This window comes from Drosophila suzukii, chromosome 3, assembly GCF_043229965.1.
Source record: "Drosophila suzukii chromosome 3, CBGP_Dsuzu_IsoJpt1.0, whole genome shotgun sequence".
Classification (NCBI taxonomy): domain Eukaryota; kingdom Metazoa; phylum Arthropoda; class Insecta; order Diptera; family Drosophilidae; genus Drosophila; species Drosophila suzukii.
The window spans coordinates 21,232,103-21,254,150 of NC_092082.1; the positions used below are offsets into that span (position 1 = coordinate 21,232,103).

The 22,048-nt window shown below is 39.5% G+C and overlaps 1 protein-coding gene across 1 annotated transcript in view; it reads right to left on the bottom strand.

Moving 5' to 3' along the window:
- LOC108014484 (F-box/LRR-repeat protein 16) overlaps positions 1-22,048 on the bottom strand; it is a 36,126-nt gene that overhangs the window by 11,603 nt on the left and 2,475 nt on the right. The window contains exons 2-4 of the mRNA XM_036815124.3: positions 16,839-18,261; positions 8,737-8,910; positions 8,543-8,660 (exon numbers count right to left, since the gene is read on the bottom strand). Coding sequence (XP_036671019.3) covers positions 8,543-8,660; positions 8,737-8,910; positions 16,839-18,077 — 1,531 coding nt within the window. The 5' untranslated portion in view covers positions 18,078-18,261. The remainder of the gene's footprint in view (positions 1-8,542; positions 8,661-8,736; positions 8,911-16,838; positions 18,262-22,048) is intronic.

Here is a 22,048-nt window from a genome sequence, read left to right on the forward strand (position 1 = left end):
CAAGTTGCATTGCTCCAGTTAGACTTACGGATTGCTTTTTAATTGCTGAGAATTGGCGCAGCGGTTGTGTTTTGCTTTGTTTTCCTCTTTTATTATTCGAGAACTAGTGTATGGTTGCTTTTTGCCAAGGAATTTTTAGTAAAATATATTTACAGCGGTTTTTAGGGGTTTTACCATTTACCATACTACGAAGTATGTTTATAATAAAATTAAAATGTGGAAGTGGAAAGCAAACAAAGTTCTCCATTTTTAGATGTAGAGATATAAAAAGGTTTAAAAAAATCACCAAGTGAATAAATAATTGAGATATAAAGATATAAAAATGTTTAAAAAAATCACCAAGTGAATAAATAACTGATGTGAAAATATAGGTGGTTCTTTAGTTTTTCTGATATACAATATTAATAAAATGGTCTTTAATACATTGGTTGTTAGGGCATTCCTCCGAAAATTTTCATTATCCTTTCATATTTAAGGTTTTATTCAAAATACTTTTTAAATGAGGTCTGGTAAGTTGGTAAGAATATGAGTTATAAGTTTAGACCCCACTTATTTCCACTCCACTCTACACAAGCAAAAATAGAACGTCCTGTCTGTGCCCAAATTAGCAAGAAGCTTGTCTCGTCCTAGTTCGACTTTTGTGTGCAATTTCACTTGACACTTTCTTCGCCGTCCGGTGAAAGTGACAGAAAGTCCCCACAGATGTCACTTTCTCCGGGAGGCGGTGGGCTAATCCTGCGCCTGGTGCCATATATAATGACCGGCATAAATAGAGTGGTCTGTTTGGGGCCCAGCTGTCGGCAGACTGACAACATCATCAACATGAAAATCAGCAGCTCGATGATGGTCCCAGTGAGCATATTGCGTGTGGGCCTTAATGCACTGGCAGCTGGTGGCTCCCTCTCTTCCTCTTCCCCCCGATTTCCGGCGTGCGTCATTGCGTGCAACTATTTCCGCCGTAATTCCGAGTGCGTGTGCCTGTCTCGGCTGCCTTCAAATGCAATTAAAATTGAATTTCCACAGCCCACACACACTTTGCCTTTGCCTTTTCACAACAACCCTTTTTGCGATGAAGCCTTCTGCATGTGGCAGCCTCTCAAATCGCATTACATAAGCCAGCAATTATGTTCCTTGTAGCCTGGCCCTCAACTTTGAACTTGCCTGTTTTCATTCAAGTTGACGCTATGTGCGTATATACTATATATATTCCAGGGGCAGAAAATTGTGTAGAAAGCCTTAGGAGAGGGGGAGTGCCAAACAACTTTGTCCTTGCCCTCCATCTGCTATCTGACATTTTGTGCTCTAGCAATCTACATATGTGCATTTTATATTTCATTTCATTTAGGCCTGCTTTTGTCGGGTTTATTAGTTATTTATTTGCCAGCAAGTGCCATTGAATTGGAAATGCACATTGCTTTCGAGCACTACTTAATAACACTTTATTTTTATGGCCCGTTTTGCAAAGAAGTTATTTTATTGGGCAATGAAAAATATTCATGGTTGGCCTAGTTTCTAAAAGATGGGACCAAAACATCACTAAACTTTAAAAGTTTTATCTAAGACTTGGAAGTTTTAAAGTTCTGAAGAAAAGAAGATCGAGATGTAGCCGTTTTAAACTTTACAAAAGTGGCTAACAAACACTTGACTAATTTACCCTCATAAAGGACTGAATGTCATCTCTCTTCACAACCCTTAAAAGTTGAAAAGTTACATTTAATTACCCTTTAACCAGCTTGTGGGTGCATTTTCCATCTCGCTGCACTCAGTGCACTTCAGGTACTCTTCAAATCGCGCCAGTTTGTGCGAATTACATACGGTAAGTTCATGGTCACTGCCAGCTGACAATTGATTGACAATTTGGCCGAATACCCATCGCAGGAGGGGCGTGCGTGCCGGGGGATCGACGTACGATGCCATCGCCCCCCAAAGAGCTTTTATAAAAATAAAGTTAATTAAAAACTGCTCAGCGAGAGAGGGCGCAAAAAACCCGACGACAATACACCGGCACAGGAGCAACATCGAGCGCCTTGAAAATGCAAATGTAATTAAATAAACACGACACCCAATGAGCGCCCATCAGGGGTGGGGGGATGTCAACCGCGACTAGGACTAGATGGGCGAAGGGGATACGGAATTTCTACGCCCCTGGCACCCCCCTACGAACCGGGGAGGGTTATCAATTTTTGGGTCCGGGGCGGACAGCTGGCTGAATAAGATGAATTCGATGCCCCGGCGAGCAGGAATTTTGTCTCTGCCAAAAGCCAAGAGGGTAAGAAAATACAGCACAAGTAAGTAAGAAATTCCCACAAGCGTACATACATAAGGTTTTTTCCCAACAAAGTATTTATTGGGGTGGTCTTTAACTTTACTTGCACATTCTTTTAAGACTTTAAAATAAATGTTGGTAAAATAATTTTATAAAAACATGAGGAATTTAGTTATTGCTTTTGCATATATTTGGACCAAAACTTATTTGTATAAAATTTAAAAAAAATTTCCCGTCTAGTTCATGTGATTCGCTTGCCAAGTTCAATCAACAAGGTGTGCACAACACTAAAACTTTTTCTTGTTTACCTTTAATTGTATTCCATTAAGTAAGGTCCTTACATAGATATTTAAATATTATATTTGAAAAAATTATAAAATATGAAATAAAACAATATTTTATAATCTTACTCCTATTCTGGTAAGGTCTTTACAACTTTTACATATCTTTACATATTTTTAAAAATAAAAAACAAAACAGTGTACTATTTAAGTAAGTACAGCTTTTTTAGCAGCTAATACATTACTTATGCAAATATATTTTAGTAGATTGATGGTATGCACCCCACTGCAGTTTCATCACGAGCATTCAGACAAACAGATTGGCAATCCTCTCTAAATTTGGTGAGGGTTAAAAGGAATCAGGGGGTGGATGCCGCCTCGGGCGTAGTGCAGTTTGCGGTTAAATTGATGGACATGTCGCTTTCGCGTCGACAAGTGCAATTGTTCAGGCGCGAAACGAACCGAAACCACTTCATTAGCAGGGTACCCAGCAAACCACCCAACATCCATCCATTTGCGTTCATACTGTCAAGATGACAGTATTCTAGGGGCGTCTTGGGAAGGAACATAAACACTTATTTACTTAAAAACATCGAACAAAAATAAACCCATCTACGTAAACCAAATGTTTAAAGTGCATTATGTTTTTAAGACTTTAAAAAATATAGATTAACTCTTCAAAAAACTCTTCTTTAAAAACATTTGGTTATATAATAAACATTTAAAAACTTTTTTTTTTTCAATAAATGAGTAGATATGATAGAGACTAGCCCTAAACAAATGAAAAATTGCCTTGATATACGGGTTTATTAAAGATAACTTTTACCGTTGTTACTTATAATATATACATTTCCTTAATGTATTGAATAGTTACTATAAGTGAACTGTATTATTGCCCCATCGATCAATGAACTTTGTTGGACATTTCCCCTTAGTTTTACCCACCCAATATTGGTTACGCCCCTGGTTTATTCATCAGCTGCGGACGCTTTTCACAAAGAGTGAAAAGCTTGGTGCAGTGGAATTTGATTTGTCGCCCGACGAGGATTTTAGTTGCCTCAATTCATTATTTCTTCGCCGGGGATCTGCTAAATGAAAGGCGGCATTTCTGTTGACACTGTTAATTAATGGGAGATTAACTTGTTCATTGTTTCGCTTACGTTTCGCCACTCGCAATTCGCAATCCGCAATTCGCATTCGCGATGTTCGCTCGTTCACGTGCGAACTCATAAATCACGCATACGCCCGGTTGAACGACCTCGCCGGCAATTAACGACGCGGCCAGCAAGGGCGCCTTGTCAATGTGTCAGTCAGTCAGTCAGTCATTCAGCCACTCAAACAGCCGCTCTTCCGGTTCCGCTTGGCGGATTGCGGATTGCGTGCCAAATGATGTGTCACCTCGCATTCAAATCCCGAAGTAGCAACTACAGTCGCAGGCCAAAAAAAGTATGTAAGCCATTCACGGAGAAAAATGGTACATAAAAACTGGTCAGTATGACAAATTGGACAGCTCCCATTTATTTTATAGCCCTGTCAAAGGGTATACAAAACGATTCTGGCCAGCAATTTCAAAACCACTTCAAAAGGAAATATATTTTGTGGAAAAACAATGACACCATTCTTTCTCTTTTCACATTAAAAAAGAGTTTTTATCATTGTAGTAAATCAAAATCAATCCTCGGTTGTCTTTTTTTAATTTTAACATAAAATGTAACATTTCAACATATACTTTATCGACTTGATAATGCCAGTAACCCTAAGACATTTGTTTGGTTTTTGACCAACTTACTGGAGATATTTGAAAAAGTCATGACAACCTTAACATTATTTAATATATAAATTCCTAAAATATTTTAAACTGTAGACCCTTTTCAAAATAAATCCAGTCAGCGAGTAAAAAATCGTGCAGTGTCAGAAAGCTTTAATACATGCTTGATCATTCAAAATCATTTAATTTAGAAACATAACCCTAGAAAACGATTAGTTTATCTTAGAATGCATTGTTAATTCTACTTAGAATAGCTGTTAAAATTAAAAAGAATTATTATATTTAATCCTTAATAATCTATACTACTAAAGACCCATACAAAGTAGTGATATGATTTTCCCCCAGTGCTGACATGGCCCATAAAAATGGCTTTGGCCGAGTGCCAGCCGGACTGAGCCCTCGCTGTCTCCCGTGAGTGGAGCCATCACTCCGAAACTGAACCTGGAGCCTGGCCCAATTCAATTAGATGCCAAATGCAATTAGCTAAATGGCTTCTCGATGTTGTGATAAGCACCACAGGCAGTGCCATTTGGCCCCGTGACGGCAGTTTTCATGGCCGCCGGGCAGCGGAAACGGACTGGGAGTTGTTATTAAAAGTTTAGCCACCGCCGGGCCAAAAGTTCAGCGTCAGGCAGCTGAAAACTGTGAACTGTGAGCGGGCTTAGCCAACTTCTGACAACGGTTCAGACTGCAAGTCGCTGAACAGAGGGAGGTTGCGCTTTAAATGCGAGTTTTAAACTTGGGGTAAACTTTGGATACCATATTGCTACAGTCAGGCAGTAAAGCTGGATTTTAATGCTGCACCTAAAAATGTTATAGAAATTCCAAGAAAATCGTACTCTGTACTTAAGAAAACGTTTCTTTTTGTTAAATTGTATGCTTATTTTATTTAGGAAAAATATTAAAACGCTAAATTTTAATGCAGCACATAAAATGTCACAGAAATTCCAAGAAAATCGAACTCTGTATTATTATAAAACTAAATTCTTATTTTATCTATGAACCCACCCTATAATTATATTATATTTCTACCTTTAATAAAGCCCATTGGCTTTAAAGCTGATTGGCAAATTGCATTCATGTGCAGATTAAATATGCGCTTCAATTAAAGTGGGAAATAAATAAATGATTAAATGGTCCTTCGAGTATTGAGTGTTAAGGGTTTTCGAGCCCTTTGAATGGCGATTAATTAAACATGCATTTCCGAAATGCGGTCACTTAAATTAAATCGTAAAATAAATAATTGCCGGCTTAAATTTATTCGTGCCTTTATTATATTCTCACACCTATTTGATTCTCTTTTTTTTGTTGACTTGTTTATGCTTGCTGGGCAAACAGTTTATGATTGGGCTGCAATTTAAACAGAATGCCGCCATTAAACATGGCGCCTATTTGCTTGTGACCTCTCGAATCGTAAGCCACGCCCACCTCCCATCGCCCTACACAAATACAAACACAAACACAAACACAGACACAGACACAGACACAGACACAGACAGACAGAGAATCGAAGCCAATTTTTGTTGTACGGGGCGGATGTGTAATATGCTTTTATACTCTTGCTACTGGGTTTTCGGGCTTTAAAGGCTCCCTCATCCATCAAGCTGTTTGCAGACGCACAAAATATGCTCCACACAGCGGTTGTTTATCTGTTTTAATATTTTATAAATATTCATATTTTCCTAAGCTGAAAAACTCATAGTTGGGTTGTTTACTTTTCAGCCCTTTTCGGATTAAAAGTTTAAGAGAAAAGAAGGGATTTATGATGATGAGTTATTGGCATTTATTTTATGAGCTTATGTTTAATATACATTTTTAAAAAGGAGAAAAATATTATTGAAAAAATATGAGAAACAAATTCTAGCTTTTTTTAAATGTATAATCTTTTTAAGATTTCAGAATTTCAAATCAAAACGTTTTCAATCGGATGAATAAATATCCTTTTTAAACCTTACTTTGTTCAATATTTTTGGCTTGATGTGTATTTCTATAAATCTCAGACTTCAGCAGGATTATCTTTCCAGATGTATCTGTGCAAATCAGTATCATAAGACCACCCAGCACATCCTGCGAGGAAAACTGCGACTGCAGCCGCATCGGTGATCAGTGAACTGCGATAATTCGATTTCGATGCGCAGCTCCGCAGCCAGAAATCTGGCTGGTTAACTGCTGAAGCCGTAGGAGCTGGAAAATGCAAAGGAAAAGCGGGTGGAAAAGGGTGAAAATCCATTCCAGGGAAGCCATCTACCTGGGCGCCTGCAGCAACCTGCAGCTTAATTTGTGGCGCAATGTATGACGAGGATAGGGAAAAGGAAGGTGAACATGAATGGTTGGAAAAGAAAATGACGTGCCATGAAATTGATTGCAAAGTTTTCCCCCAAAACCCAAACCCCCTTGCCCCCTCCAAGCAGACTGAAGTGGCAGCTCCTGGAACTCAGGACTCAGGTGGGCGTCGTCAAAGGTCAAAGCAGCGTGCATAGGCAAAGCGAAAACTCAGCCCCTCGACCTCCAACCTCCAACCCTTAACCCTCCTCAAGTGGCTGGGATTTATGTTTGCCAGCCCTGTCGATCGCATATTAAATGAGTTTACGTTCCGGCGCCTGAAAAAGCCCCTAAGCACGCCTTAAAATTGCTCAGCTGCGAGGCAATGTGGCCGTCAATTAAAGTGGTTTATGGCCAAGATTATCCGGAGGATGTGTACCACGAAAAAGGCGCCAGTTGTAGTGGCTTTGAGCTTGGAAAATACCAGCTTAATCGAATAGTTCACGGCATATACAACGTACAAACATTGCTTTTAATAAGGGCGAATAGCTTCATGAACATTTAATTTATTTGTTTTATTTTCGTAAAACATTCTTCAATGGTATTTTTGACATATGTTATCCATTATTTTTTTACAACATTATCTGCGATTAAAATAAAAATTATTTAAAATCAAAATAAACGCTTTTGTAAAGAATTAATCTAACAATTACGTAATGGATTTATAACTGTCAAAGATATTAACTTTTTTGGGATTTAAAAGTATATATATCCATTTATTATGGTTACCCAAAAAGTTAGCCGCAACACCAAACAAAATCCTGTATGGATTGTATTTTTTTGGCTTATTTATTTATGGGCTTGTTTGACCATTTCATGTATTTGTTTGAAATTCCTCTCAAACCACTGCTCCAGGGACATTCTTATTTAGATTTCTCTTTTCACCGCGACTATAATATTTCGGAATAAACCTCTTATTTACATTCATATGTTTTGTTTGCATGGTATTTCATATTGCTGGCTGCAGAAAAGTGGCCAAAAAGTGGAATTCTGAGGACTGGACCCTGCCAATTTGCGAGTGAAAAGGGTTCTTCTGCGATGTGACGTCAAAGGATGTAAAAATAGCTGCTTACTTCGTTTGCCAGGAAACAGCATCGCACAAAAAGTGTCCCACAAAAAGTTTCAATTAGTTGAGTGCAATGTTTAGACCTGATGACGAGGGCCCAAAGACACCCGTTTTCGGAAGCAGGACAAACCCGTGAGGAATAGAATCCCCACTGCCTACATGGGCATTTCATTTGCCATGTTATGTTCGCAGTTCTCTTACAACTCGGGCTCCCATTGGCACACTCCCGGAGGATATCCTGCACAGTTTTTTCGGACCACTATTAGCACGGATGTGAGGAACATCATTACAAGAGCAGCCCACTCAGTTAACCACATTTCTGAATTACACATTACCTTACAACCGATGGAAATGGCTTTTGCCATCGCTCAACCATTCTGATTGTGTGGCGAAACGAAAGCTTTTCCATTTTTTACAAACACTTACAAACATTTTAAATAAAATCATATTAAATTATATCATTTTAATTAATATCATTTTCAATAATATCACCAAATAGCTCATACCTATGTATCTCTTTATACCAATTTTAAAACCAAAGTTATACATTCAGATCACTTCAAAATAAAAAGTATTTTAAAATCCCCTGTTTTGTTTCTTTAACTAAAATGCAGCTAAACATAATATATATCGAATATAAAATATAAATTTTTATAGGGAAGCCATGTAAACCTATTAATAAATTGAATATTTTCCACTTTTTCATGGTAGTTATTTAAAAATCTTAGTCATGTTGAGCTTGCACAATTTTTCTCCGTGCAGTTTGTGGGATACATTGGATCCCCCAATTCGTCCCACATGATATTTGATTAATTGGCAGGGGGCAAAGTGTCGCTTACCGATATTAACGATGCCATGGTTGGTTAGTTCCCAGCACGACTGCAGTCGCAGGATGCTGAGGCTGTGGCTCTGTTTGGGCGAGAAGTAGCCGAGTGCCGCGTCCGTGACGTGGTAAGCCTGTTGGGACCGAGAGGAGATTCAATTAATTCGATTCGAGGGGAGGGGGGGTGGATCCCCATCAATCCGGACTTGCCTGCAGCGAGAACTCGTAGAGGGAGGGCAGCAGCTGGGCCACCGCGCCCACCGCCTCGTCCGCGATGTTGATGCAGTCCGCCAAGGACAGGGACACGATTCGGGGCGTCAGACACGCCCACAGCCCCGCCTCGGTCACCTCGTTGCAGCCAGCCAGCTCCAGTTCAAACAGACTCTGCAAGGAAAGGGTACACATATCACAAACCACATCAAAGATACTTTATCCGCGGGGTTTTATTAAAAAATCGTAAATGATTAAGGAACGCTTTCCTGGACAAATAAAGTCCCTGTTAAGGAAACTTGGGATTCTCGAGATTCACTCGGGAGTTAAGTATTTGTCAAGTTGATCATGTGACAGTTGATTTCAAAAGCCAGATTACGCAATAATTAAATCTAGGCAACAGCATTAGCACTGTACTATTGTTTCTCGCTCAGATACATTATAAACGTCAAGAAAACGGATTTGTCTTGTTTTAACTGTCATTCAAAAACATAGTTTTATCAGAAAAACTTTTTTGAAGTATAGTATAACTCTTGCATTTCAGGAGAAATAAGAATCAAATAACTGAAGCAGTTTATTTTAAAGAGTAAAATAATCAAAGGGCACATCTTAAATATTACTAAAAGTATGCTAAATATTATTTATGGAGAAGAGTTTACTCGCATGTTGTAACTATATATAGTTATAGTTAGTTATATATAGTTACATGATTATAGTTTAAACTTTTAAAATGATTCACTATTATTTATTGTTTATACGATATTAGTAAAATACCTCTCTAAAAATGTAATTCATGTCGAACTCAAAGGCGAGAATAATTCAAACGATTACATTTGTAAGCACAATTAATTGTAAACAATTGTAAACAAATGATTTTCATTGGAAAGCATTTCATATGGCAATAAAAGCTTGCAGTCATGTTTCCGTTGCCATAGGTCATGATACATTATTATTTACAAATATGTAAATATTAATATTAGTTCTAAGATGTATGGAAAGTCTGCACCCAGTGTTATTTCAAAAAACTTCGAAAAAAGTGTAAAAGTTTTTCAAAACACTTTTAGAGCACCTTTACTTTGCAAAAGGTGTGTCGTTATTTTTGGCAATGAACTTGATTATTTAAAAATATTAGAATATTCCGAATATCTTTTCACATGACTGAGAAATTTTAGATATTACTTCAAAAGTTTCTCATTTAGGTTCCCATTCTCTTGTCTAAAATTTGGTATATTCGTCTAAAAGGGTGACGGTTCTATCGTCAAACCGTCAAATGTTTTTATGATCTGCCGCCCGATGAATTCTAAAATACTTTTGGACATTTCACGGCGTTCATAAACGTTGACACTTGACGAGAAAAAAATAAAGGCCAATCGCAGGCGAGTGAAAAATATCAAAACAAAAATACCTCTGTGCATATATTTTTACATAAAACAGATATAAATGTATATTTATCAATGTGGTATACAACTCAGGTGGGCTTACTTATTAAGCATCTGCAAAAGAACATTTTGAATTGCCACATAATTAAACGCTATTCTTAATTTTCCTTGACGACCACGAAAATTGCTGCTTAATTGTGCCATGTTTTATTGTAAGTAAATTGAGCAAACTAATTAAAGAAGAACTAATTAATTGGTAAAGTTTAAAGAATGCAATTAAGTGCCTTGTAGACTGAGTCCACTACAGAATGTGCCAAGGCTATAAGCCTAATTGGGTTTTCGCATTTACACCATATATCATTCGGTGGACCGTAAACAAAACACGGAAAATTGCATCCCGAACTCTCTCTACTTTTTGGATAGTGTGCGTGAATGCGGGAAAATTGAATGGAAAGCCCGACCACGGAGATCCAAACAAATTACAGGTGCCACCTGGTGGCGCAGCCATATAACACCGTGCAGGAATGGGAATCCATTGAAATTAAATTAAATTGCACTGCTCCCAACTTTTGATGCCCAGATTTACGAGTCAACAAAGCTGGGGAAACTTTTCTAGCCAGCTCGATATAATTTTTCCACTCGCTATACGAGCCATTTAAATCCCTATAACGGGATAAACTTTGACCTTTTCAAGAGCAAAACATTGTCGAGGAAGTAAAAGCGAGAAAAACACATAACATCTCGATGGAGGCGACCCCATTCGAGTGGCAGACATTGTGTCGGGATATAGCAGCCATTGTTGTTGGAACCCTCGATTTCAACCCATTTCCCCTTCCGCAAAACCGGAAACAGGGCAACAAAGGCGATAATAAACAGCAAATGCAGCCGGAAGCACGATATAAAAATGAAAATCCCAAGGATGGTCACACACAAAACGCATTAGGTGGGAACAATTCAACACTCCCGCGGCCGAACAACAATTATTTTCATTGTTGACGCAAAACACGAGAAATAACAAAACGTAAACAGCTAAAACAGCAAGATACCAATTTAATCCGAATCCCTAATGCGAATGCCCGTGAGTCCGTGTAATAAATCAAATTTAATCCATCCTAGGTTCGTTTTGGATCAACTTACTTTTCCTCAGCACGAAAGGGCAATAAAGTGCAGGAAGAAATGACAATAAACAGCATGAAAGTACAACTGGTTGTATGTTTAAAATAATTTCTTATTATATTATTATTATTTCCTCTTAGTAGCATATATCATTAGCAATATTCTGAAAAAACATAGGATTGCCTTAACCTTTTCAAGTTCTAGTCCTAATCACACAAAAAAACGTAAAAAGCAAGATACCAATTTAATCAGTATACCAAATGTGAATTCCCGTGAGTCTGTGTAATAAATCAACAATAATAAATTTATTTTTTTCTCAGCACGAAAGGCCAATAAATTCAGAAAGAAATGGCTTTGAACAGCCTGAAAGAAACGTTTTTTTATAAAAATTTTGATTTAGCATTAGATGTAAATGCGACTTTTATACATTTTTTTTAATATTATGAATAAGAACAATTTATTATTATTTCCGGAATAAGGAACTTGATGTTCTGCAAAAAGGTACTCATAAATCCCCAACCCTTTCAGAAACCTAATCGCAGCTGAGGTTCTTATTAGTGTCCAAAGGAAGGCTGCATAAATTAAAAGCAGGGATCCAACTCATTAGCGAATTAAATGGTCTAATTACGGATGTCTTGAGTATACAAGGCCAGTAATTGGATTCTGTACATCGGTTAACTTTGCCAACAATCAGCAGAAAGCAGTGGAAGCCCAACAACGAGCCCAGCCTTTGGCATGACTTCATTATGAATGGTAAATGCTCGGTTGTTGTTTAGATTTTTCCTTTCCCCATGTTCTGTATTTTGTTTTTTTGGACAATTGTGCAACTTTTCCCCCTGGCTAACTCACACAAAGCAGAAAACACGTAGCCACAGCCAAGGGAAACTTTTTTTGGTACCATGTGTCGGCGGTAGTCAAAATCGATAGGAAAAGTCAACCACGCAAGGGAGAGTTCTACAATGAAATGCTAATGGAGGCACATACATGCCCGGATGTGTGACTATTTAGCCGGATAAAGTTTTCCAGTGTTTTGGCTTCGGTTTCTGAGGTCTGCTGTGGGACGATGACAGCATTTGGTTGGCCTTATCCGAAAAAGAAGATGCTTTTAGCTTAAATTGTAGAGCTGCAAATCGATTTCGATAGTTTCGATTGGTCGATATTTTTGCATTTGAGTAAGTTGAATTAACTAGAATCATTCACATATTGTATTTGAACTTCAAAGTTATAAAATGTGTTTCCTCTGTTTATGCCACATAATGGAACATTTTATTTTAACCCATTTAACTCTTTCTACATTCAATCTATAAATAATGCATGTTTCTGCATACCTAATAAGCTTCCCTTTTGTTATATTGTAACATTTTCTATCTATTTTTATATATTATCAATAAAGCCATTGATAATTAGACAGCTTTTTTTCAGAATGACACCATAATTTCATATTCTGTTTAATTTTGTGCGGCAATTGCATTTTGTGGTGAGGCTACTATATTTTGTGAATATCAGACGCATTAAATAAAATATAATCCCTCAAAAGAGAGGCAACATTGGAATTTAAAACAAAGTGGGCAATTTAATTTCGCAATTGCAGCTGGAATGGAATGCGCGTTTAAATAGCCAGAGGTGAGAGAGCGTAGCATAACTTTATGGGTCAATGGGGTTGGGTTCAACGAGCTCCGGTCCTCGGACCCTCTTCGAAGCCCCTCGCTGAGGTCTGGAGTGGAAACTTCGGAGCGGCAATGCGGAAATCGCATATACTCGCCCGAGGCGACTGCAGTGCATTTGCCATTAAATATGTATAGGAATGCAGGAAAGTCGCCGCATTTCCGTCGCAGCAGCAGTAACTAGCATTAATTTCGCGTTGCATGTTGAGGGCTTTACGGGAAATGGGGAAATTTCGAATGGGCAGCTCGCATGCACTTTCCGCAGAGTCCCCAAGGTCAAATTCCTGGGCCCATTGCGGTTGATCCGCTCGCATCATGGCGAACCCAACTTGTCCCCAGTGTGTCATTGTTGTCGACATCGCCAGCGACAAACAATCTGCAATCAAACCATTCGTTGGCGCTTCCTGCGCACACAAGCCCACATTCATCTGGATTTTCAGACCCTGGCAATGGAACTAGGCTCATAAACATGACATGCATTCGCAGTGGATTAATTCTGACATCAGCAGTCCCGAGTTCTGAGTCCTGAGTGACGTATGCACCCCAGGGTGGACCTGCGATTGCAGGAATTTACTCAAAGTTACGACCGTCATCACCTCAGATGTCATTCTTTTCTGTTAGCGGAGTATTTAGGAAGCTTGAGGGGGTTTCTGCGTATATTTTTTCCACTTTTGCTTTAATTTGTTTTGGAATTTGTTTTAGGAAAATAAAGTAAATCGTTACAAAGATCAAGTTATTTGAATAAAATTTTTTAAAGATGTTTTATAGAACATTCAGGAAAGTGGAAATCTAAATAATTCTTCTCCGAAATAAATTCTTTGTAATTTAAAAATAATATTTAAAAATTTATTTATTTCTGAAAATAAATCATTCATTTGCATCTCCCGATTTTCTCTTCTTTTTTATGATATCGGAAAACCTAATAAGAGCAAAATTTCCCATTCAATATCGATGGTCTTGAAGGTATAAATATATAAAACTGGTTTCGACTGTTAATATTCCCTTTTTCCAAAGCTAAGATATACAATGTCGGAAATTAACAATATTGTAAAAATTGCCTCTAAAATATTCAATTATTTATTAGAAAAGGATCAACCCAATAAACAAATACCATCAAAATCAAAGGGACAAAGGGGTTGGGTGCGGCGGTGTGTGTGGCGAAGGCAATCTACTCAATGAGTGTGTGACTGACTGAGCTGACAGGACCGCAAATTCATGTAGAATGCTGCTTCATAGAGGACTTGGCGCATCCAGTTCCCCAACATTATCCACTTTACTGGCTCCGCTTGAGTGTGTGTGTGTACTTGTGTTTACATTTGCTCAGTCTGTGTGTGTGTGTGTGTGGGATTGGGCCATTTCCGGTGACCCATGCTGGGCCCCTGGTGGATTAGGTTCCCAGATTGCTCGGGATTGGTCCATGAAATGAATGGATTAGTTCGCCCGGGGCCCTCACCACAGTTGGCCATCAATTAAGCTCCCCACTTGTTCGTCGAAATTCGATTGGGGTTGCTCGGAATTATTGAGGCAGTCCGGCAAACCGAAAAAGATGAAATCAGTGGGAAAGCAGTAATAAAGACAAAACGAGTGGAATAACCAAGCAAGAAGTAATGGCTTATTTTGGTTATTCGGGATGGGTAGCGATGGGTAGTGTGAATGAGATAAAATCCAATCAAAGTAACCAAGATAATAACCAATAATAACACATATTTAAAGAGGTTTATTATCAAAGACAAATAATATTAATACTTCTCAAAATCGCATATCATTCTGGAAACTTTTGTTGAAACATCGTAAGTAAATAGACTATTTATAATATTTACTTATTTATTTGTAAATATATTTAAATTATACTACGAATTTTTTTGAATGATTTTCTAAAACAAATACTTTGTTTAAGTAATAAATTCCGTGAATATTTCAGGTCATGCTTTTCTGCTTTCATTCTAATAAAATGTGGAATTTCGTCCCAAAACAAAAGCTAATGGCCCGCAACTCGAGCGCATCTCATAAAAGATTCACCTGGCGGAGCGTAGAAATTATGAATGCATTATGAGTGCTTTCGATTGAGTTACTCGCACATTTCGCTCAAATTAGCGCAACAAAATAATAGGCTAAATTAAATGAAATTTATGACGGGGCTTTGATGTGATTTGCATCTGAAATTGATCGCATCAATTCATTATGCTGGCAGTCGAGTGACGAAAGGGGCAGCACTATGTTTTGGCCACATTCGCCAGGCGATGACACACTTTCAGCTCTGACACGTTTCATTTCTCTGGCGCGCGGCACAAGAAGTCCCGAAATAAAATGAAAATAGTTTGCATTTCGTTAACCAGCGCACAGATTCGTGCACAAAAAAAATATTTGAAATTTATTAGGTAAAATTTAAGACATTAAATAGTCCGCACTGAAAAAAAAATTGGTACTGGCTAGTAAATGTATTAAGTATCATTTTTAACATTGAATCATATAAATTTGATATTAGGGATAGGCATTTCCTGGGTTTACTCTCTTTGAAAATTCTCTCAAATCGAAAAACAGAAAAAAGACCGAGATATAGTCAAAAAAATTTGATATTCGCATGGTAAATGTATTAAGACTAATTTGTAAAATTGATTAATGTAAATTTAATTGATTAATGTTTTTTTTGTATTCAATCTCTTTAAAGGTTTCTCTCAAATCGAAAAAGGGAGAAAAAACAGATAGTGCCTAGAATTGCTCTGAGTAAGGGCGAGACAGCAATATTCAAAACTCTCCAAAATTGATAAAGAGAGCAAAAATCAAAAGGGCCCTGCATCTAGATAGAGTTCTTACTGAATTTCATCAAAATGAATAATGTCATATACATTTTTCTCTCTGTGTGCGAATTTATTTTGGTTGTGGCCCAAAGCGGGACTGACCACTGTCAACTTGCCGCTGGCCAAAACGCCCACAGCCGAAATGTTCTCTCTTTTTCTCTCGGACATTTTCCGATCTCATCTCCGTTGGGGGATTCAGAAATGAAAAAAAACGCCAAATCAAGTCGGATGTTGAGCCAAATGAAAGGCGTTTGCATAGGGCAGCCGGGCCACAAAAACCGGGCTGTCAGGCTGGGAGCAGTTGCTCTGGGATGGCCTTCGGGGCCAGATTTCCGGGCATTGCCGTCTGCCCCCGGGCCAAGTTGTCTTGCATTTTAAACAAACGAAAGCCCATTATTCGGGCTTATGTGCAGACGGGAATTTTGTTTATACATGTACATTGTACACATAGTGTTTTGCTGGTAACTCAAGGGCGAAGGGATACAATGATACGACGGTCGTTTGCCAAACTTTTTCAGTCTGCCCGGTTACATTTTATCTGAGATATATCTTAATGAGTATTCTCTTTTGCGGATTTGAAAAAATCTGATTTAATAAACATAATTTACTTTCTTTATCGTAAACTTATAAATAGTAAGATTATAACTTTGTTTATAACTATAAAAACCATTAAAATGTCGTTCCATTTTTAAAAATCCACACGGATCACCAGGATTTTAAGACCACTTTTAATCGTCAATGTCCAAGTGTCTAAAAGTATGCAACAATATATTTTGAATTCAGGATGAGTACAGGACTTCACTGCATACTTTGAGACACCTTAAATAACATATTTGATTTGCAGAGGAATTAATCGTAGATATTATGGATAAATCATTTTTAAATACATCATTTATAAATTTCCATGTCTTTAAAAAAATGCAAATAATAATTTTATAAAACTATTGCATTAGTTAAAAGATGATAAAAATGTTTAACAACTTTAAAACTGATTTCTATTCAGAATTTTTGTATTGATACTAGAATAATCTTAAAGGTTAATAGCCACGGCAAGGACCCACAAAATGCAATCTAAAGGACCTTAAGCCTTCCCAATTATAAGATATCCAAAGAACTTATGAAATTTTTTACAGATCTGAACTCACCTGCAGGTGGTCGAGCAGGGTCTCCAGGCCCCGGTCGCTGATCGAGGAGCAGCGCAGGCTGAGCGAGTGGACGTGCTTGGAGGCGAGCGGGAAGGAGTGGACCACGTCCAGGGCGTCCTCGTCGGAGGCGCCGACCAGGCCGAGGGCGTGGAACCCGCGCCGGATGAGCGAGTTGTAGAGCTTGCCGCGATCGCAGCCGGGCATCTGGCGCAGCTCGCGGCACTGCAGCGTGGGCAACAGGCCGCTCCAGTAGCGCGGACTGCGGTACAGTGTGTCCCGCCACTTGACGCACACCTGGGCGAGCACGCGCCGCTCGTAGGGGGAGAAGTACTGGAAGAAGCGGCTCAGGAAGCGGTCGTCCAGCATCAGCTGTTCGATGCTGTGGATGGGCGGCGGGTGGAGCTGCTGCTGCTGCTGGAGGATCAGCGGCGACTGGCCGACGACGCCCATGTTGCCGTATGGGTGGTGCAGGTGAGGATTGGGCAGCTGCTTCCTCAGCTGCAGTGGGGTTCCGCCGGCACTGGCCGCCGCCTTCTGGGCCGCCACCATGCCCATGGTGCTGAAAGTGGGTGATCCGGGATTCACTCCGCCGCCTCCCGGTATGGTTATGTTCATCTGCTTGGCAATGGACTTCACTGTGGGCGTGGGCGGGGCGCCCAGCGGCATGCCAGTGGGCGGGGCGGGACCCACCATCACATGGTGGTTGGAGTTGATCAGCGTGGAGGCCTGCAGCTGTAGATGTTGCTGCTGCGACTGTTGCAGCTGCAGATGTTGCTGCTGCTGCTGTTGCTGTTGCTGCTGCAGGAGGTGGTGTGTGGAGTTCTGGACCTGCGGCTGGCCACCAGGCATGGTGAGTCCTCCGGGACTGGAGGGGCTGCTGCCCCGCGACGGCTTGTCCGGCGTCTGGGGAGGATTGGCATTGCTGGCGGGCGGAGGAGCAGCGGCAGCCGGTGAAGCGGAATTGCTATTGGAGCAATTCGATCCCGAGTTGGAATTGGAGTTGCCGCCGCCGCACAGGGCGTTCGTCACGCGCTCCATCACCGATGTTTTCCCGCTGGACGCCGCGGGAGTGGGCGTGGCCCCGGTGGGGGATGGGGAGTCGCCTCCGCCGGCGCCACCACTAGAACCACCGGATGAACTGCTGTGGTGGTGCTTCGAGCGCAGCCCCAGCCCGTTGATCCGCTTGGACAACTCGGCGGAGGCTCGCTCGACCACGCCCTGCGCCGAGATCGATGACATGGTGTGCTGGAACAGATTCACCTTGCCTCCCTGCCAAACAGTCGCTCTCGAAAAAGTGGAGCCCTCGTCCTCTGTCGTCCTCCTCGTTTTTCACTCGCTCTCTGTTTGCGCTGCGCTAATCCTTTACATCCCGTTCGCACTGTGCATCGCTGACCCTTTCTCACCGGCAATTAGCGAGGTCCACCTGCAAGGAGGTAAGGCGATACGAAAAGGGTTAATGGTCGGGTTTCCGGTTGCAGAGGGGGATTCTTGAAGGCAGCAGGGAAATATAGTTTGTGAAAGAAAGCACTTCTGGTTTCTGATAGTTTCTTCACAGACTGCTGGTTCTATTTAATGTTATTACGTGTGATTGGATTTAACATGACACTAAGACTATGCGATGGTCACACCAAAAAAAACACGATGTGGTCAATCAAGGTTCTGTTTTAATCGAATTTTGAAGTAAGCACTACCCATGACCTTTTGTATAAAAGCCTTAAGATAATCATGCAACACTGAAACTTACAGTCTGTAAGACTCACATTTAAAATTGAAATAAGAACTGCACCTGAACACTATAGGTAAATCATATTATTGAACAAAAAATATACTAAGTATCGAAGAGAAATTATTTAAAAATTGGTAGCTTATCGCCTTGAAACCCATGCAACCTCTTGGTAAAAATTATTGTATTGTGGAGAGAGGGTACGTTATCGCACAGCCCCAAAGTTTATAAAACACCTATTAAAACACACATAGTATAGGGTATTTTACAGTCGGGGCACTGTACTTCAGTCGTCCTTTATGCTCTCGTTAGCTTTTGAAACATTTATACTCCAACAATTTGAAACCACTCAGCAATTTCTAGTCACTTCCTCCAAGACCCACTGCAATTACATGATTTGTGGGAAACTGCCAACTGTGGTTTGTCACTCCCTGTCAATAATTTCCTCGAGACTTGCCCATGTCGACTACGCGGCACTTTCGCGTGGCTCAACACGACATGACCAAATAAAAAAGAAGGCCACAACCGGACAGATTTATGGCCCAGTTTCGCGGGGTTGGCGTGCAGGCCGTAACCTCCGACCTCGATTCTCCTTGCGACTTGTTGTGGCTGCAGAAAGTTCGCCGATAAGGCAAACAATGTTCCAACTGCAAGCTAACTAAGCCAAGGTAATGCGCCACCCGGTTCGGTGCATTGCCTTCTGAGTCGCGATTTCGGACCGGAAATACGTAGTCCCGCGAATTTTGGGCGGAGCAAACGGTTCATCGGGGGTTTCGCAGATTGGCAAATGAAATATGGTCAGCACTGATAGCATTGGCAAAGTTCTTAAAGATAACTGTTGGCGTTAATGAAGGATATCCTTTAGTTAATGAAATTTTTAAGAAATATTTATAATATTTCGGTGAGGAATATGAAAACCACAATTAAAGTGATTCATTTTTGAGCTACAAAAATGTATTTCCAAATATATGCGGTGTTTTCTAAATTTGTGTTGGGTCAAGTTGGGAGCCCAAAACGCAATCTTTAAAGGCACTAAGCAATATTGACTTACAAATTAATGGTCTAGATTTACGTTTATTTTCCCGAGTATCTTTTATCTACATATCTTTTATTGTATATATTATGCACGTTTTTTGATTTCCGATTACCATAAATTCTTTTAACCCCTTGTTGCCTAATCTTTGTATTGATATTGCAATCGATGGCAATGGCCATTATGGCCAAGTACATAAATAAAATCTTAAATGCTCAATTAGGCGAGGCCACCTTGAAAGCTCCTCATTGGGTTCGATTTATCTTGAGGATACGTTGCTCTTTTGTGAAAAGGACAAATTTAATTACCATAAATGCGCGGATTCGGATGAGCTCAGTTCGGAAAGAGGGGTCTTAAGCCTCAAGGTGAGCCAAGAGGGAGGCTCCTCCGGGGAGCGCTTATCGTTGGTCCGCCTGGCTGCATCTACATCCTTCATCCTTCATGGCTGAGGGTCCTGCCCCAATCTTCGCAATTGGACGTGCGCCCAAACAAAAGACAGTCATCTCACCGCCCACGGAGGCGTGGCAGAGACATTGACTGAGCTTTCTCTGTCACTTCCGGTCGGTTTAAATGCGAAATGTTCCCCAGCACTCTTTACTCAGATCGGAAAATCCTTTCATTCTGGATATAGGGATAGAACAAAAAGAATCTTCTAGACTGTCCAACGCAATCATTTTTATTGAAAAGACCTCTAGCACAAACATTTCAATAGGAGATTTTCACTTTACTTTAAAAAATATATTATTTTTATGAATCTTTAATTTTTAAAATGGCAAAGAATATTACCCTTTCCATTATTTTTTTGTTTATATTAAATTTCTAATAAATGTTAAAAATAATATTTAAAAACCTAGAGTATTCAAACTTCGTCTTGAGTAAAGGCCCATTTTAAACGTGACTGGTTTTTATTGTTGAGATTAGATTGTGCGACAAATGCAAATACAAATTTGCTGCCCGACCCATTCGAAAGTTGGCATTACCCAAGCGGGCTTCCTCCGGCCCTTCCGACTGCTAAAAGTTACACAATCCTCCTTGACTTTGCCCAAGGACCTTCGGACCAGGAGAAGGGGAACTGCAGGGAGGAGGTCCTGGCGGATTCTCAATTGGGTTACTTGGAGTGGAAGCGAGTGTCTCGTCGTTTGGGTGAAAATTGGCTTCATAATTTTACAAATCACTGTGTATATGACTCCTGCCCATACTTTTCTGGTTATGACTCGGTTAATTCAAGCCAGATGTTTGGGCATCGCCAATTTAAAGGCATAAGGTCTAATTGGCCGGAGTGATGATAAGGGATAAAGGAGGATAAACTCCATTTATCATAGTTAAAAGCTAATAAAGTTGAGTCTTAAATACTTTAATATTTGGTCACTCCTTTCAAAACTCGGGCCACAAACTCGTATCTATCTTTATTAGAAGACACACTTTTAAAACTACAAAAAAACTGAAGGATGAAAAGTTTCAAGAACCAACAAAGACAGATGATCAATATGTTACATTTTTAGATTAGCCTCTTTGAATGTACGAAAAATTTACTGCAGTTACATGAGTGGTGAATAAAAATAAATTTAAATTGCTTTCGCACTAGAAATTACCAAGTGAGAGATGATAAATTATAACATGAAGCTTTCAAGAATAACACATTTGTTACGATAGTTTTATATAAACATTATTCCACACATTGTATTCACTTTAAACTTTAGTAGTACAGAAATTTCACGACAAATATTTATTTTAGTTACCCCCAAAATGTTCAAATTAACCGAGCTTTCAAGAGCAATTTGGCGAGCAATTGCAAACCCACATCTTTGACCTGCCCTAAAATGTTTAATTACAAACTAAGTAATTTGATTAATATTCCGGAAAGTGCACTTCCCCACCCAGTGCCCCGCCCATCGCCTCCTGCGACATGCAACTAAAATTTGGAGAAACTTTTGCTCTATTTTGGGTGAGGCAACCTATGTGCAGCATACTGTGAGGCGCAGGTGCACTAAGAAAATACTATCTTTAGAGTCGAGTTTATAAAATAACTAGTTTTAAATCAAGAATACTCTAGCACAAGACAAACGTTTTGTTTTTAAAATGTTTAATATTCTTGAGTAAATTAATAAAATAAAAGTAGAATAAGCAAAGGCCCTTAAGCACCAAGTTGTCGAGTCACGAAAATGACTGCAGTCCGCAGTGATCAAAAAAAAATATATATACTTTATCTGAAGCTCCAAATAACTATTTTTTTAATATTTGTAACAACTAAGCCTTTAGTCTTGTTATTATTAGGTTGCAACTTGATTATTTCTTTGAGTGCCCGTAAATCAATGCATGTTTCCACGAGATGGTTATGACCTATGAGCTAATAATATCAAATCAAACGATTTATATATATTTCCTTAAAAATTCTGAATATCTGTTTATTTTTTAATTGTATAAGTTCTGTCTAATAAAAATAATTCTTCGTGT